Here is an 18717-nt window from a genome sequence, read left to right as displayed (position 1 = left end):
CTTTCTTTAAAAAGATTGACCCCGACGTGATTTGAACACGCAACCTTCTGATCTGGAGTCAGACGCGCTACCGTTGCGCCACGAGGTCTACAACTGATTGAGTCAGAATATTTTGTTTATGAATCTTGCCTGCCGTCCATCATTTACGTCAGGGAAACGATTCACTTTTTAATGAATAAGCGCTACATACGATGTCAAACTATATTTCTAGTGATACAGTAGATGAACGGTATTTTATTCTCCACTAGAGGGCCCTGTTTGACCAAATATAATTGATCAAATCACACAGTCATTAATGTTTATGTTATATTTATTACAATTTTCCAACAGCTCCAGGTAATATAAGTGTGTCAATCAGTCACATTGTTAAAGTGTTTATGGACTATGCATTATGTTAGGATGACCATTGTCGTTTTTATAATTATCATAGTGTTACCCAAAAAAATGAAAGGTTTTATCATTTCGATGTTATTCTATAAAATGTAGACATTTTTTCTAAAATCGATATAGTGTTATTTATTATTACATATCACTTTTGGTTGATATCGGGTTAATATTTTTTTTTACAGAAAGCAGGCCCACATTAGAGTACAGTACATTTACATGAAATGGAAAGTGGAAGAAGTACTCAGATCTTGTACTTTAGTAAAAGTAGAAGAACCAGTGAGTAGGAATACTCTAAAAGTACTGCAATCAATATGTTACTCAAGTAAAAGTACACAATTATTGGCAAAAAAATATACTTAAAGTACCAAAAGTAAAAGTACTCATTATGCAGATTGGTCCATTTCAGAATAATAAATATGATATGTTTTATAATGATTGATCATGAAAGTGTTCTCAAAGCTGGTAAAGGTGCAACTAGTTTGAATGACTTTGTATACTGCAGGGTAGCTTGTGAATTTACTCCAGGTGGAACTAAAGTCTGATTTAACACTTGATTATATTTCACATTCATCCAAATCTCCAAAGTAACTAAAGGTATTACATAAATGTGGGGAAGTAGAAGTACAAAGTAGCAAAACATTTAAGTAGTCAAGTAATATAGTGGAGTAAAAGTACACCATTCATTTACCTCTGAATTGTAGTGAAATAGAAGTACAAAGTAGCAAAAGACAGAGGATGTGTTCTGTTGGTTAAACCCCATGTGTATTACATGCATAGTGTTTTGAAATGTAGGCCTGTGTCATTTCCCCCACAGAGGACAAATGGTACTCAAGAAGGCAGTATTCTGTGTGTTTTCTCAGTGTCCTCTATCCTCTCGTAATGTTATATTATTTTAACAAATAAACAGGTGGTGTAGACACTGCTCAATGTGGTTCTGGTCTATTCATGTTGTTATATTTCCGTTTGGACTGGATACGGCCAATAAATCAATGTTAATTTAAAAGACAGGAAAATACAATATCCAAAATGTGGACATATCCAAAATATATCTGAAGTAAGGATGTAGTGGAGGCCTACATAGAAACCAACAAAGAGCGAGACAGCGCAAGCGAGATCTTAAGATTGGTCAACTTCCTCTGCTGCTTCTCACACACCTCAGTGTCACAGGGATATCAGTGTGTCAGTATGCTGAAACTCACACACTCCTCTGCATCTGAATCTACTTCTCTTTTGATCATCAAACAGGTATTGTCACACTTTTACTAATTTCTTCACATACTATCAAATATACTGTACTTCATGTGTCATTCAAAATGCGGCATCTTTCAATTAGACAACAGTAAAAAGCTGATCGAGTCATTATTATAAGAGTCATATACTAGGTGGAAGTATTGGTTGCAAATAAAGACAAACAAAAAGCATTCGTTCTTACTTTGTACATTTGTATTAACCATATGTTGTACTTACCACCGTGTACGCTCAAAGGATTGAACAACCAAAACATTTATTACAACCAAACTGATTTTTGTTTTATTGTCAATAAATAAATGAAAAGATATTTCCCAGTGATTCTTCCAGGAGTGACGGTGTAGAAAATCTGTGCAATTGATATTGATTGGAGAAAAAGACAAATGAAATCAGCAGAAAGAGCAGCAGGTTAAAACAAAAGCTGAATCTGTGTTGGTTTATGAGGGGGAACTAACTTTAGAGGGAACATACGCAGTCTAATTAAAAGCACAGAAGAAAGGCTTTGCTGCGTCCGTCACAGAGCCGGCAGGTAAGCAATTTGACCAAAGCATGTCACTAAAACAGCTCTTATAGTCATACTAAAGTAGGCCTTTCATGTTGTTAAAGACACAGTAATATATATTGAAAGAAAATGATACGACAATGGGAAAGGGTTGATGGACCTGTAGAAATGTACCACCTGAATCTGCTGTTCTGCTCGGCTTTACACTGAGAACAAATACCAACCAAAGAGTTGGTAGGGACCAACAACTGAGCTAAAAATGGTGAACATAGGACTAACGTTTATCATGTCCACGTAAACACGACTCCAGATGATGCCAGAATTTAAACTTGAATTTCCAAAAAATCACAAAAGTTAGAAAACCAAAAAGTGATGTATACATACTAATTTACATTATCCCTTCTACTCTACGGCCTCTTAAGTCATAGATATACTGTAGTGTCCAAATCCACATTTTGTTAGCTTTTTCTGTTACTAAATGCGTGTCATGTGGATATAAATATTGTACAAAAGGTGGGGTTTGATTTGTTTTTATACCAACAGTATGGGACCAAAGTTGTATTAGCTTGCACCTTGACCTCCTTCTAAAGATGTGTCTTTAGAGAGACTGTCAAAAACAACTTAGACTGTTTCTAACCACTGGTTTTCCTCTTGTGTGAATTAGGTTACCATGTCCCCCAACACCTCCGTGGCCTACAACAACAGCTGTGCGGAACACTTCAGCATCTTCTCCGTGTGCATGTACTCCTTCATCTCCACCGTTGGCCTGGTCTTTAATATCCTAGCACTGGTGTTTTTCTTCAGCCAAACCAAATCCAGATCTCAAACCATAGTCTACATGACTCACCTGGCCATAGCAGACATTCTGCTCATCCTCACATTGCCCATGAGGATCTACTACCATCTGGGATTTACCCTTGGTCAGCGGCTCTGTGAAGTCCTCGGTTTGGTCCTCAAGGCCAACATGTATGGAAGCATCTTTCTCCTCACTTGCATTTGCTTCGACCGCTGCATGGCCGTCAGCTTCCCTATGTCGTCTCGAGTCCAGGCAGGGAGAAAGAAAGCTCCGTGGATTTGTCTCGGGATATGGATGCTCACCTTTGGAGCCAGCCTGCCCATCTATCTTACCAAGCGCAATTATGTTAACAACACGGAATGTTTCGACAGCCTTCCTGTTTACGCTGCAAACCCGGTGGTGGTTTTTCCAACCCTGATTGTGGGGTTTGGGATCCCACTGGTCATCATGTTGATCTGCTCATGGGGTTTGGTCCGTGCTGTCCAACGTAGCTCTGTGGCTCAGACCAACTTAGTGGACAGCGGGAAAATCCAGAGGATGATTGCCACCAGCCTCCTCATTTTCCTGCTCAGCTTCCTCCCTTACCATACCATCCTGGCCGTCCTCTCTCTGTATAAAGATGATATACCCTGCCCCCTGCGTACTGCATACCGCTACAGCCTGATGATGGCGTGTCTCAACACAGTGCTGGATCCTGTTGCGTACTATTTCACCACGGACACCTTCAAGAATAAAGTGGACATGGGCACTGTTCGGAGGATGTTTTTGTTGAATAGTCAAAGTTCCGATGTGAACAGGAGCAGGATGCCCAACAGCTAAAGGACTCAACAGACACACTGAAAAACAGAAACGTTGACATTCATTAATGTATTATATCAACAGATTTCACATAACTGAATTAGGTTAGTGGAATCTAATATATTTTTAAAAGTTAATATTATTGATTTTTACTAACCTAAATAATGACGTGTGACACAATACATTTAATTAAAGTCAACCTTCACATTTTTTGTATGCAACATATCAAATCTGACGTTTAACCTAACAATGAGGACATTTTGGGATCATTTCCATAATGTAAACCCCAGAGAATGACAATGTATGTAATTCCCTTAAGTGTTTCACCCTGTCCCGTTATTGCTTGTGTTTTATACATCATGGAGCATTATTTATGCATATTTTTAAGGTTATCAAATAAATACTATGCTATCTATCAGTGAGTGTGTCTTTGACCATGGATAACTGAACTTAAATAAAGTGGATAATTATAAAAGAATAGACTTTTTTTATGATAGATGCAATATGAAATAGCTAATATGAGATGTATAAAAAACCTCTTTAATTTCTGCATTAAATAAGACCAAGTGCAAGGTGTTAAAAAAAACGTATGTGAAAAGATAAGAGAAACAGTACGTGCGACTTCTCGTCTGTGCTGGTCTTCAGGTTTTTTAAGTTAAAAACATAAAAAAAAAACTGCATTCAGTTCCACCGGGAGCCGGACAAAGTGACATATTTATTACAGGCCTTATATACCTACGTCTTGAATGATTTATATTTCAGTTTTGACTATTGCTCCTTTACTGTAATGGTGTGTTGTAAGTTAGGTGTAACCACATGCGCTTTGGGCATCTTAAAAGCTGCTATCTGGCGAGTGATGAGTGACATCCTGTAAATAACAACTTCATTGCCAGTAATTTGTGGATCAAAATATAATATAAGACAAAAGCAAACGAGTCGAAGTCACCGAAATTCAGCAAATATAATTGATTTAAAAATTTTAGAACAGCTATGGAAGGACATAATTGACCTAAACACACAAAGCACAACAACTTTCTCATTCTTGTCATTTCATATTAATAATTAATCACCGAAACCACTCAGGCAGGCAGGAGGAAGTAGACATGCTTACAGTATCTTTGGTCGACATTGGTAAAAGATACATTATAAGATGTTGAGCTTGTAGGCCTACAGGGTGTCTGACGTCATAATCACTGTTGTTGTTCAGATCATGATGGTATCAGTAATTTGGTTTCATGAGTACATTTATCTGCATAATTCTGAGAGCTCCATAGGCTGTGGATGGCAACAGAAGTGAAGCATTGCGTGAGTGAAGGACAGGAACAGTCCTCGACTGTCTGCAGCAAACCCTACCTTCTGCTTTTTTTTTGTGCACGATTCTGAGAGGCAGAGGTTGTATGGAGAAGCAGAGGCATGTGTTCATGTCTGTGGTTTCCTGTTTGTGTTGTATGCTTGTGTATCTGAGAACCCTCATAAAATAAAGTCACATACTATCAATCCAAGACATAAAGGTGCCGTGGCTGCAACAATTGGAAGTTCCCCTAAATATTGCAGATTAAAATGCATGCATTTTTAGAGGAACTAGGTTCACTTGTGAAGAGCGCCCCTTTGTGGCTGCAAAGACAGAAAGATAGCTACAGTTAAGATAATGAGCTATTGTTAAAACTCTAAATTGACAGCAGAGATCAAGAGACACTGACCAATCACAGCTTTTGTTTCATGCTATTAAAGAGACTAGAGCAGAGTTTTTCAGCAACTGGTCAGTACAGTCATATTTGAGGAGAATAACATTATTTGAACAACACATCGTTTAATCGTGTTGCAATGAAAAGCTGAAATACAATTGTTTACTTAAAGGTCCCATGTCATGCTTCTCCGGTTATTACCCGTCCCCTTGTGTGTTATGAAGGTTTTTCTGCATGTAAACGGTCTGCAGAGTCAAAAACCCTCAAAGTACACCCTGTAGCGAGTAAAACTCTAACACAGAAAAGACCTGTCTATACTGCCCCAGAACGCCTCGTTGGAGATTTCTCATTTTCCATTGTTTTCTTCCTGGGTACAGTGACGTGCCCATGCCCAAATGGACCCATTGGTCCAAATGGACCAATCCGTGGAGCCGTTACGTTACGTCCTCACACACACACACTCAATCTTTTCTCAGCTGCAGCTCCACCGATTGCTCCTCCCTGAGACGGCAGGAGGCTGTGAGTCGGTGTGTGAGCACACACACAAACTCCCAGCCAGGCTGCGGGTGTGTGTGTGTGTTCGGGCTGGTTTCGGGCTGGGTTTTGCTGTGTCTCGCTGTCTCGCAGACGGCCACTGGGCTCATAGGGAGGGGGGGGGGGGGGGGGGGGGGCAGGAGCTCCAACAAGCCGTTTAGGACAGAGAGTGAATACACATACTATACAGAGATGCTGTATGAGAAACCAATGCGATTTTGGAAAATTGCACAATATAAATCTATTTTAGTAGACCTCAACAATGGAATTATGATCAGTAGAAATGGCCATGACATGGGACCTTTACAAATGTTAATTACATGTGACCTTTTAACCTGCAATAACTGATCTTGACCACTTGGGGTCAGCAGCAACAAGAAAACAAAAACATCATCTCTTTTCAGGTTAGGATGGTGACTATCATAGTTTATTTACACATCCGGCTGTTACAGAGAAACATTATCTTTCCATTAGACAAGTTGTGTTTTTATCTAGAGCTTTTTTTTCTGTTGCAGTCAAGAACAGCATTATCAGAGCATTGAGAGTGAACCAAAAAAAGACTATAGCTTTAGAAGGAATTGGACATCAGGTTCAAATGAATAGCCTAAAATACCTACATTAAAAATCACAATGGCCCTTTAAGCACTTTGTGTTGAAAATGTTAAGGTTTGCGACTCCAAATTGTATTACTCATGGGTGGTCCCGGGGGCCAACAGGGGCCAGTGCCACTGTGACACGGAGCTTGAACCCCCCTGTGGCCCCGCTCCAAAAGTATAAATCTATGATAATGCAATTCATGTAAAATGCTAAGGTACTATGCTGTATCCTGGGCCAAAGTCAACAGGGATTTTTTTTCTTTCAGTAATGTAATTGAATAACTTAATTACTGAAACAAATGTTGTGACTATAACAAATCCCGACAAGTACTAAACATTTAAAAAAAAAAATGTTGGCTGCATAAATAATGTTTCTATTACCCCAAACTTCTTTTAATGTTCTGTATCTTGGGCCAAAGTAACTAAAACAAATAAATACAATTGTAACAAAGACATTGACACAAACTCTGTTACTAAATCAAACACCAATAATGGTAAAGGTTTTTTTAAGGCGCACTGACTTAAAAACTAAAACATGTTAAAATCTCCTTTTTACTGCATTGAATCAATGTGCCCCTCTCATTAAACGATTGGCCCCATCACGGCCCCCCCAGTACAATTAGTCTAGAACTGCCACTGGTATTATTAAAAAAACGACATGGACCAGGGTGCGACACTCAACAACACATTAATTGCACAAACTAACTTCTGGATTGTCTTCTTAAATAAAGAAGCTTAATATACACAAAGAAGCTTAAACTAGCCCGAGCATAATCTGAGCTCTGAATAAGCACTTGAACGAGCTCTTAAACATTTATAAATTATAAGGATTCTTATTGCAGTCTAATGGTGAGTGCATAGTTGAAGCATTTCTAAAGAACACCCTTTATCAAAGGCTTTTATACATTTGAAAGGAAACAAATCCTCTGGATGAGACATAAATGTAGCCTACGGGGGTGGGGGTTTAACGTGTAAGTGGCAGTGGAGGAAATGGATGGGGGATGAGGAGGAGGAGGTGGAAGATGAAGCCCCCAGTAGAGCTTCCAGATGATCGATGGCTAGGCTAAGAGACGGAGAGGGGAAGAGCTTTTGTTTGGTGACCACCGGGACACGATGTGATGTTGGTGTTCCTGTCCGGGACTCGAACCAACGGCCGGGGAGGTTAACGGACTGTATCGGCGGGCTGCTGCTGGAGCTCAGGAGACGTTCAGGAGGAGCTAGGGCGAGAACGGAGGGACTTTGTTTACGGTTTTTACGAAATAGTCCACGTGGACGATATTTGAAACAAGGTGAGTCAAGTTAGAGAAACATTAAACAGTAAGGTAATGCTAAGTAACAGGGTCGCGTGCGCCTGAGAGGGGAATCAAGGAAAACCCCGGATGTTCTTCAGCCTAAACTTCTCTTTAACTTAAATTATACATTTCTACTTTCATAATTCAAACATTTAACGGGTTTGACCTTCATTTCTTCCCCACTTCGAGCTAGTGACTTCTTTAAAAATAAACCTTATACCACACTGAGTTAAACCCTAAGCTACAAGAGGCTAAACAGACAGAATCTTAACATGCCATGATTTTACATTAACAAATGAAACAACAAGAAAACATTCTTCATTTCGCAGTAGTTAATGTAATGTTGAGTTAATGTGAAACATAAAGAAACAGCGCATTATTATACCCTTATCATATCTAATGCATAGATCATATGCTAACATAAGAGGCTAAACAGGTGATTCCAACAATAGAATCCTAACATGTCTTTTTAAATTCACGAAGAAACAAATTAATGAAACAAAAAGGTGTTTTTCATTTTGGATAACAAAAACTCTTAGAAGTTAATGTAAAACATAAAGAAACAGCCCATTATTATTATTATTATTAATATTATTATACCCTTTTCATGTGCTATCATCAATAACGCACTTCAATTACAGCAACTCCTTTCACTTTATCAATTGCAGTAATATTAAGTTGAATTTATAAGAGAACAAATTAGTTTTGTTTTGAAAGATGTGACGGAAGTCACCTGTTTAATGCTGCCTTTCAGAGGATCATGCTCTAATTTGTGCCTTCCTGTTCAAGGTTAATGAGTGCATATAATAAGATTTTACATGCAGCCTAGAAAGGGATTAATTGTCTTTCTTGTCTTGAAAAACAACATCTGATCATTTCCTCACTTATTGTCTCTGCTGTCTGTGTGGTTGGCTATATTCTCAAGTACAGAGAGAACGTGTCGGCTTATTGTCAAAGCATTAGGTTCAACAGTTGGCTAATCTTGTTTGACTGATCCTATATTAACCTTGCCTGACTGGGCAAGGTGGGGGGGTACAATCACAGGATTGGATGAGGATGTCAGGATTTGTTACTGGGAAGAATCTTATCGTGGGGCACTTACCGTCTGTTTACTGTTTTAAGAAAAGCATTTGTTAAATACCCTGTCATGTATACAGAAAAGTAGTATAGTGCATTCTTTTTTTTACATATTTATAGATCATATTTATGTTGAGAGATTTGTGATTAAAGTGAGGAATGCAATCGTGGTGTAATAGAAACAAAAAAAGTAATTTTGAAATCCAAACATTGTCGGAAAATGATCATGGCATAATCTTGTTTTACTTCTTTAGCTTTACCTTGAAAATGTAACTTAAAGGTAGGGTAGGTAATTCTAACCCACTCTCTTCAGTCTGCGTACAAATGACACGACTTTACACATTGGAAATGTGTGCAATAGATACGCAGAAGTCCGATTTTGCGTGCATATGATACGCTAACCATTCCCATTGAGATCTGAGGCCGAGTTTTGCGTGCATATGATACGCCCAACCCGGTATCACGGCAAGACGTTGTGACGATTTACCATGCTGGGAGACGTGAAGATGTCATGATTTTGTCCCTTCAAACGTGACAGTTACACGGTATTGTTAACATGGGCCAACCGGTAGAGAAATACCCGGAAATGCCAAGCAAATGCTCTACCATGACGGTCGGTTGTTATTGTCAATATTAATATAATAATGATTTATTTTTTAATAGTCACACTCGATTTCGCCAATTTTCTTGTTGCCCCAGCTGGTCGACACCTCTTTTAGCAGAAACAAAGGCTACATTAATGTATTAAATCGATGTTAATCCATGTGTGTGGAATTAATGGACGCAACGTTATGCGATTGCGTTGCCAGGCAACAGTTTGGGTTCATGTTAATTTACAAACTCTTCAACTAGAACCGTAGTTATATTTAAAAACATTTTTAGAAGGCCTCACGAAATACTTTAATGTAAATTCAAATTTAAATGTGAAGGAATGTGTGTATTGTGGTGATTGACATTATTCACCCACGGATCTATGGGTTGGGGTATTGTTCCGCACGGACATTTTAGTTAACCGGACTTCCTGTTTCCGCCGGTCTTCGCTTCCCGGGCTTGAAGCTGTTTACATGTTGTTCTGATGCTAAATAAAAGTCTAGCTTGTACCTTTGATACCCCGCCTCCGACTCCCGTCTCTCGGCACTACAGTATAACTAAATACATCCGTCATAAACAATACCAGAAACAAACAAGATCCTCAGCTCGGTGATTGGATGGTTTAGCCGCAATGTACGCTGGGATATGGTGTTTATGCGATGTGAAATCCGAAAACATTAAAAAAAAAAAAAATAATACTTTATTCCGAGTGTGCTTGCTTTTCTCTTTGAAAGTCATCACATAACGGCATTGTAATACACGGTTCGGCTGCATTAAATATTACATATCTGCCGTAGTTCGCTATTTATAGAGCCCTGATGAGAAGACTTCTAGACAAACAGGAAGAACTGCCGCCAAAACTGAAAACGTGACGTGGATCATAAATATATCAGCAATTAAACAAACATCTTACATTTCTTTTCACACAATACGTCTCCTTGCAGTATCAACACTAATTCGGCTGACTTTTATATTTGATCCAATTGGTAGATAGGCTGTATTTACGCCATAACGGTGCACAGCTGATAGAAAGGGACACCTACTGGTTAAAGCACGTTATTGAATTTTATTATTTTTATTATTAGATATTAATAGGAGGATGTGCAAAACAGACAAACTAATAAGGCTTTATTTAAACATTTAAGAATACTTTAGGTTAAGGTCTTCTTTTGAATAAGAAAAAAGCTTTGGGGGTATCTACAGATGACAAAGTACTTAACGTCTAATATATTGCTTTCCTGCAATGTTAACTATGTTTAAGCACATATTTTAACTGATATTATACATATGTATTATACTCTTATAAGATGTATGTAGATAGTATAAGAAATGTGCAGAATATGACAGTTTAATGGTGGAGGTATACACACATATTGATAGATGTCTTGTAATGCATTGTTGAGGAACCTGTGACCCAAGTTTTTCATTCATTGCATAACTACACCATAGTTGTGTATATGATATGTCAATAAACTTTTGAAAATCTTGAAATCTTGAAAGGGATGTGCACAATAGCCATTATATACAGTTTTTAATTAACTATTAGTAGAGAATAACGAGTAATGAATATACTTTATAGGGATCTGCAGATAAATGTTTAGTCTTCTCAAGCACCAACTATCAAATATCTCTCCTGATTGTTGGCACTTGACAATCACCTTCACTGAATTTTACTCAGGTGTAACTAAAGTCTGATTTAAGGGTTGTTTATATTTCACATCATTAATCAGAATCTGCAAAGTAACTAAAATAAATGTAGTGGAGTAAAAATACCAGGTTAACCTCTGAATTGTAGTGGAGTAGAATTACAAAGTAACAATGAGCTGTCATGTGGGTATATATTAATGCTGCGCATTATGTACACAAGCGATTTTCACCCATTTATTAATTACATGTTTTAAATTTGGACACACCAATTTGTTTCCTATTGCCTAAACCTCCAGGGGTGTACACAGTTTAATACTGTCAACTTCTAATTTTGGGAAAAACGAAAACGTCTTTTAAAACTACAATTCCCAGTAGAGACGTGCCATAGAACATGTTGCATGTGTAGTTCTGGGGGGGCGTTCGAGTCCAGTTTTGGTTAGTCTGCCTTGGTTTCGTTCCATTTCAAATAGCTGTTTGACGCTCGGCGTAACCTTGGCGCACTGCCACTCCAACATCTAATCCCAGAGTTTGAAGATTAATCACGGGGTTTGTCAACGGAACTGTAGTCCCAAACGATAGCTGGGGATTATGGGTAGTGTAGTGTCTTCGGCCATCCTAAACTCTGAATTTTTTTTCGGATATCATATCGCATTAACACCATATCCCAACGTGCATTGCGGCTAAAACATCCCGAGCTTCAAGCTGAGGATCTTGGGTAATCAGTTTACCGTCTACGTCTGTTTCCGGTGACTTTATTTACGGCTAAAAAGCATGCTAAAAAGCCCAAGATCGAATAAATAAAAACAAGGATAATTGTGTGTTATTGTTTAGGAAATAACAGTGTGTTATTTAGAAAAGAATAACAAATTAGAAGGAAAAAAAGATTAAAAAAAATACAGATTTCATTATTCAGAGGCTCTGAGCCACATTTCTTTTCCTCACAGATGGCAAAAAAAGTCAGACATTATACGATTTAAAATAAAAACAATAATCGTGGCTTGGTATTGAGTAAGAACATGTTTTTATGAACCACACAGCTTCCGGTCTACCAAGAGCCGACCGGACAAAAATAAGTGGTGCAGGCATGAAACGTGGCGTGTCATATGCACGCAAAACTCGGCCTCAGATCTCAATGGGAATGGTGCATGCAGGCTCTGCATGCACAGCAAACCACCAATCACAATCATTCTTGATCAGATCACAGCAGGCCCCGCCCCGCTAGTTTGCAGACCATCAAAACACCGGTAAAAAATGAGTGAGGCACAGGAGGACAATACCGGCGAGAATGAAGATTTACTTCCAAAAAGAAAAGCAACATCTGCCATCTGGAACTATTTTGGATACAAAAAGGTTCTTCTCTTCTTCATTCACAAATGAACCCCCTTATTTGAGGGTAAGCAACATGCATTATCATGACATGTTAGATCATGACTTAAGGTATGATGAGTCAACCAGTTAAGATCCAGACGTCCGTTCATCCGGTTAAATATAGTTAAAAAAAACGCAATGTATATCGCAGGGGAAAAAAATATATCGCAATGTCAGTTTTTTTCAATATCGTGCAGCCCTAATCCAAACTCAGATATATATTTGTACATGCTGTTTTATAGTGTAATGAAAAGGTGACTAATTGGAGCAATGTTCCTTTTGTAATGCGGTCACAGCTGTGTTTGAGTATCTTATTACATGTTTATCAAGGCTCAACAAATCGGCTGCCAGAACTCGTGAGCTTGTGGTTATAGGACAACAAGAGGCGCTTTCACACCGGTGTACTTTTCCCAGGAATATTTCCGATAGTTCTTGGGATTTTGAACCTAGTTCATGCGAACCTTTTCACCCCTTTTCAGTCCCTGCTAGAGAGGTGGTACTATCCTGCGGAGGAAAAGGTACCAATTTCTGATTGGCTGGGCGAATTGCAAACCACGCCCCGTAAAACTCAGAAAAGTTTTGTGAAGCCGCCATTTTATTTGCTCGCATTAGCATTATTAGCATTAGCATTAGCCCAGCGCACCAACGGAGAGAGACTAACTTATGGCAACACAAAAGAAAACATGAGAGCGGTGGAGTGATGAGGAGGTGTCGGCGCTTCGGGCGATTTACCCGGGACTTCGGGGGGCTCCGGGACTTCGGGTGGCAGTATACGCCGTGAAGTTGTTTGCGGCCTGCCAGTAAACCCAAAGCAGAAGAAGAAGAAGTGACGTCAGCAGCTTCATTTGCGTAATCCTCCCTCAGGGACTTATTGCGGTGTGAACGCGATCTACTAGGACAGTTCCGGGACTAAAGAGTTCGGCGGGACTAAGTACTGGGAACTAAGTACCACAAAGTACTTGGTGTGAAAGCGCCTAAGGGCATTGTGTGTACATGATCTGATAAGTAATATACCTGGTTCAGTGGCAGCGACTTCTTTCAGTTGCTAAAATAGAAGAATATTTGATAAACAAATGTCTTTTCCCGCCATCCCATGCAGTAATAACTTAGGTCTGCACCATAAAGATGGTCAGATGCTCCTAGAAGTGCGATATGTTCACAATGATAAACTGTAAACGAGATTAGCAACGTTGTCATTGTCAATCGACATTTCATTAGATAATCTTAATTGTTCATCATGTGGACAAAAGAGAAGATTCGTTATCAACTTGTCCTAACTAGCATAATCCACACAGGTTTGTACCTACAGTGTTAAGTTGTCCATCACAGGCACAAGAAGTTACACCTGCTCAAATATTCTTGCGTCAATTGATGCTTTTGTGGTTAGCTTTTGATGAAGACACTAATCAGGATATCTGTCCCACCCTTCAAATCCCGGAGGTTGAGTTAAGGTCTACTTCAACTTCAAATTACTCCTTTAAATTACATTACATTAACAACACTTTATTATCAAGGTTAAGTTAATTATATACAGTATATAGCCCTTAATTGCTTGTCTCTCACTTTAAATGTAATATATTATTAACATAAAAGTCATTTTTCTGCAGTGAAATGTCCTATTTTCAAGAAATACTTTATAATTTTACCTATTGAGGCACTAAACAGGTATTGACAATGTTTTGCATTTCAAATGTTTATTATGTGGTTTTTTTCTTCATTTCATTTCATTTCAAGCCTTTATTTACCCAGGTGTATCCCTTGAGATCATTGATCTCTTTTTCAAGGGAGACCTGCTCAAGTAGGTTCCACATGAAACATAAAACAACAGAACAACAAAAAGGACATCATACAGCATCATTACAGGGATTACAATTTACAACTAGAGAATGCAATTCCTGAAGAAATTGCTAGTGGGAATGCTTTATGCTGAAAAGCTGACGCTGAATTGCTATGCTGAAATGTAATGTGTAAGAAGAAAGTGAAGAATTTAGATTGAAATGATACATGAACACTGGGGGCTTGAATGTGTGATGAGAGAAGAAAAGAAAGTAAAAAGGCTTGGAAAAGCAGCAGAATATTTGAACTGCAAACTTTTGAACTAACTTGATGGCGAATGATCTGTCGCCATGGCAACGGCATTTGATGACACCCCATAATACGCTTAGATGTGTTGATGGCTGCATCGTTAACAAACCTGTCAATGTGACATCATCGTGTTCCATGACACAGGTGTTTATATTTGAGCTAACGACGGCAGCTGTGTGTCACCAATAATGTATAAAATAGGTGGAACATGTTGAAGTCAGTATGAAGTCTCCATCAGACAGAAAAGAATAGGCTCAGACAGTCTGTTAAACTCCAGTGACCACGTCGTTAGCTCAAACACGAACACCTGTGTGTTATGACATCATCGTGTTCCATGACAAAGGTGTTTATATTTGAGCTAACGAGGTGTGCAGAGATCAAAGGTTTCCATTGTTCTGAATGAGAGATAAACCTCTTACATGTGAATGTTTTGTCGAAGAACCGTAACAGATATCTGTGAAATTTCAAAACATGAAGCATGTCAAGGAAGTTGAGTATCTGAAGTGTAATTTTTGTGTACTTTCGGGTTAATAATGTGGCCTTTTTGGCAGTTTAACTAAAGGTGTGCGGCTGCTACCGTGAGGAAATATCAGCCTGAAATTACAATGGGCTTTAATGGAGGCATGTTGAACGTTTTTGTCACTTCATGCCCTCAAGAGGCATTTTGTTTAATTATTTTGCTTAATTATTTGTCATTTTTCAAGCTACGAGATGTTTTCCTATGTTTGTCATGAAAAATTATGTCTCAGGAATGTAGGGTTTGGGAATTATGGCAGTTTTAAAAAAATATATGAAGGCAAATTTCAAGATTTCCTCCACTCTAGCTGTGACATCACACACTCTAGTTAATGATAAAATCTGAAGAAAGCCTCTTTACCAAGGTCTGAACAATGTTTAATATCTCTAAAAGTAAGAATCAGATTTAAAAGTTGTGTTACACGAATAATGTCAGAAAGATGTGTAACATTTTAAAGTTGAAATGAGGTTTCTGAGTGAAAGTATGAATGAACAGCAACAGCAGTTGAAGTCGCATGAAGATTTGTTGAAGTCTGAAGAATTTCTCCATTGACTTCAATGGTTAAAAATGTGATGTATTATGGGATGTATCTCTGGAATTATGAAAGTTATGAATGATAAAAAGTAATAGCCATCGATTCCCGACCGAGCTGAACGTTTTGATGTTTGAACGGAGTTTCTGCGATGTTGAATGTGGGAGGAGAAGAGGGCCAAAATAAGCCGGCGGAATAATAAACTTTTTGTCCGTAGCATAACATATAGTTGGAATGCTGTTATCAGCATTCCCACTAAATAACTATCCACATGAACAGGTACCAACAGCATCCGATAGATTAGTATCCAACCGAGCTTTAAAAAACATTTAGTGGCACCAGATTGCTCAGTTTCCATTTAATTTGCAGACTATTCCAAGACATAGGACAGGGGTGCCCAACCAGTCGATCGCAGGGAGATTCCCAGTCGATCGCGAGATGTGTCTAAAAATAGAACAACAATATTCTGTTTTATCGTTAATGTCCTATAACATTATCTTCCTGTGCCAGAATAATGCACTTGAACGCATCAAAGCTTTGTGATTGGCCGGCGTGACCCCATGTGTCGGGGCGTGGCTGGTGGGCAGTGGGCACTATTTCGCTGACGTTGTCCGTGTCAACAGGAGTGACAGTCCGCACACACACAAGACCGCAATTATGGCAGAAGCAAAAAAGCCCAAAATATATAATTTTCACTCCGAGTGGGAGGATGATTATTTTTGTATCTATTCCAATTCAAAGTCCAATTCAAAGTCTATCTGTCTCATGCAATGCGAGCGTGGCTTTATCGAAGAAGGGTAATTTAGGAGCGGCATTTCAAAACAGTGCACAAACGCTACGAGACGGAATCCCCTCCTAATTCTGCCCTACGCTCCCAAAAGGTGAGGGACCTGAAAGGACAGCTAAATGCACAGCAGTCACTTTTCACCAGGCCCAACAACAAGAGCAAGGCTGCTACCATAGCATCTTATCGTGTCAGTCACGTTCTTGCGAAACACATGAAGTTTTTCAAAGATGGCGAAGTTGTGAAAGAAGCATTCCTGGAGGCTGCCGACGCGCTTTTTGGGGACAGTAAAAATAACAGTAGCATTTCAACAGGTTTTTGATATAATAAAAACTCAAGTTAGATACCGTTATTAATCCGCTGTAAGTTTTAGTTTGTTTGAACTTATTCATTATAATTATTGTACAAAATGGTATAAGAATGCAAACATTAAGATCTGTTCTGTTTAAATTGATTATAGTCTATTATCAATTCAGGTTAAGAAACTAGTGTTGCTTGCATCCTATTTTAAAGGCATTTATTTTTATACTCTACTAAAATGCAACAAAAAAAGGGTTTGATTCTATTAATTGTGTCTTTTTTATTGCACTTTGGCAGCAGATTCCTGTGTAGCTTCAGATCTGAGTTGTCTTATTAGTAAGCCTAATTTATACTTTTGTAGCAACACTATTTTTATATAATGGCAAAGAAAGGGTTCAGAGTCTTTTCTTTTTTTCCTGTGTCATATGTGGCAGCACTGTTCAATGTTTCTTGAAAACATTACCCACTGTAGTATGTGACGTGTGAATAAACTCCAACTCTGTATCAACAACACTGTTGTGTAACTTCAGTTAAATATTTGTATGTGTGTAGATTAGAAAGAGGTAAGATAAAGGATCTGCAGTATTTTATGAAGTATTAATTGTACAAAGGTCAGTTTTATACAAGTAGAAGTGTGTATTTACCTGGTAGTAGGCTGTCAGTAATGGCTACGCCTCTCTATTTGGACTGGTAGATCTCGGCAGACTGGCAACTTTAAAAGTAGCTCTCGGTTCAAAAAAGGTTGGGCACCCCTGACATAGGAGCTGCACATCTAAATGCTATCTTCCCTAAGACAGTCCTAGCAGTTGGCACATTTAATAAAACCACAGCATGCGATCTCAGGCAGTAGCCACTTACAATTCGCTGTGAGATCAGGGAGCAGATGTAGGATGGCAGTTTCCCTAACATGGCTTTGTATATAAAAATGTACCAGTAACTGAGCCTCCGTACAGTTAGTGAAGGCAAACCTGCCCTTGCATACAGGGTACAGTGATGGGTTAATACTTTACAGTTTGTCACAAATCTCAGTGCACTGTGATACGCGGCATCTAACTTGATCAGGTAATGGGCAGGTGCATTCATATAAAACAAATCACCATAGTCCAGCACAGGTAAAAAGGTCACAGTGACTAGCCTTTTCCTGGCCTCAAGCGAGAAACAGGACTTGTTTCTGAAAAAGAAACCTATCCTAACCCTCAGTTTTTTAAGCAGGTTATTGACATGAAGTTTAAAAGAGAGACAATCATCAAGCCAGATACCAAGGTATTTGTAACAGGTAGCCACTTCAAGTTTTATTCCTTGCGTAGTTACAATATCTAAAACAGGCTCTGGTGTCTTTTTAGCTTTTGAAAAGAGCATTACCTTGGTTTTATCAACATTTAAAAGAAGCTTTAGTTCAGAGAGCTGAGTCTGAATAATGTTAAAAACAGCTTGCAATTCAACAACAGCCTCCTTAATGGAGGGACATGCACAGTACATAACGGTATCGTCCGCATAAAAATGTAAGGTTGCTCCATCGACATTTTCACCTAAACTATTGATGTAGATGGAGAATAAAAGTGGATCTAAAACAGAACCTTGTGGTACACCATTAGTAATGTTTAACCACTCAGAAGACAGCCCATCAAACTGAACACATTGGGACCTTTCAGCGAGGTAGTTCACAAACCACCCTACTGCATGGCTGGATAAGCCAATACTGACGAGCCTCTGCTTCAAGATGCGATGATCGACGGTGTCAACCGCTTTGGACAGGTCAACAAATAGAGCTGCACAACTCTGCTTATTATCTAAAATACTCGCCATATCATTCACCACTTTCATTGTCGCAGTGGTGGTGCTATGTTGCTTTCTGAAGCCTGACTGATGTTTAGACAGGATGCCATTTGTAGATAAAAACTCCTTTACCTGTTCACTCACTAGGCGTTCGAGCACCTTGGCCAGAACTGACAATTTAGAGATAGGCCTATAATTATTT

General features: G+C 38.8%; 1 protein-coding gene and 1 non-coding gene across 2 annotated transcripts; one reads left to right on the top strand and one right to left on the bottom strand.

Annotated features, from left to right (window-relative positions):
* Positions 1–16: 16 nt before the first annotated feature.
* Positions 17–88, bottom strand: trnaw-cca. The gene has a single exon. It is a non-coding gene; the product is annotated as a tRNA-Trp (tRNA).
* A 1467-nt stretch (positions 89–1555) lies between these two features.
* On the top strand, positions 1556–4146 carry LOC117490072 (lysophosphatidic acid receptor 6). The gene is made up of 2 exons (XM_034139663.1): positions 1556–1632; positions 2802–4146. The coding sequence occupies exons 1-2, from the start codon at positions 1573–1575 to the stop codon at positions 3750–3752; spliced, it is 1011 nt and encodes a 336-aa protein (XP_033995554.1). The 5' UTR covers positions 1556–1572; the 3' UTR covers positions 3753–4146.
* Positions 4147–18717: the final 14571 nt, after the last annotated feature.

The sequence above is a fragment of the Trematomus bernacchii genome, unplaced genomic scaffold (assembly GCF_902827165.1).
Source record: "Trematomus bernacchii unplaced genomic scaffold, fTreBer1.1, whole genome shotgun sequence".
Lineage (NCBI taxonomy): Eukaryota > Metazoa > Chordata > Actinopteri > Perciformes > Nototheniidae > Trematomus > Trematomus bernacchii.
This window is presented reverse-complemented; position numbering and strand designations above follow the sequence as displayed.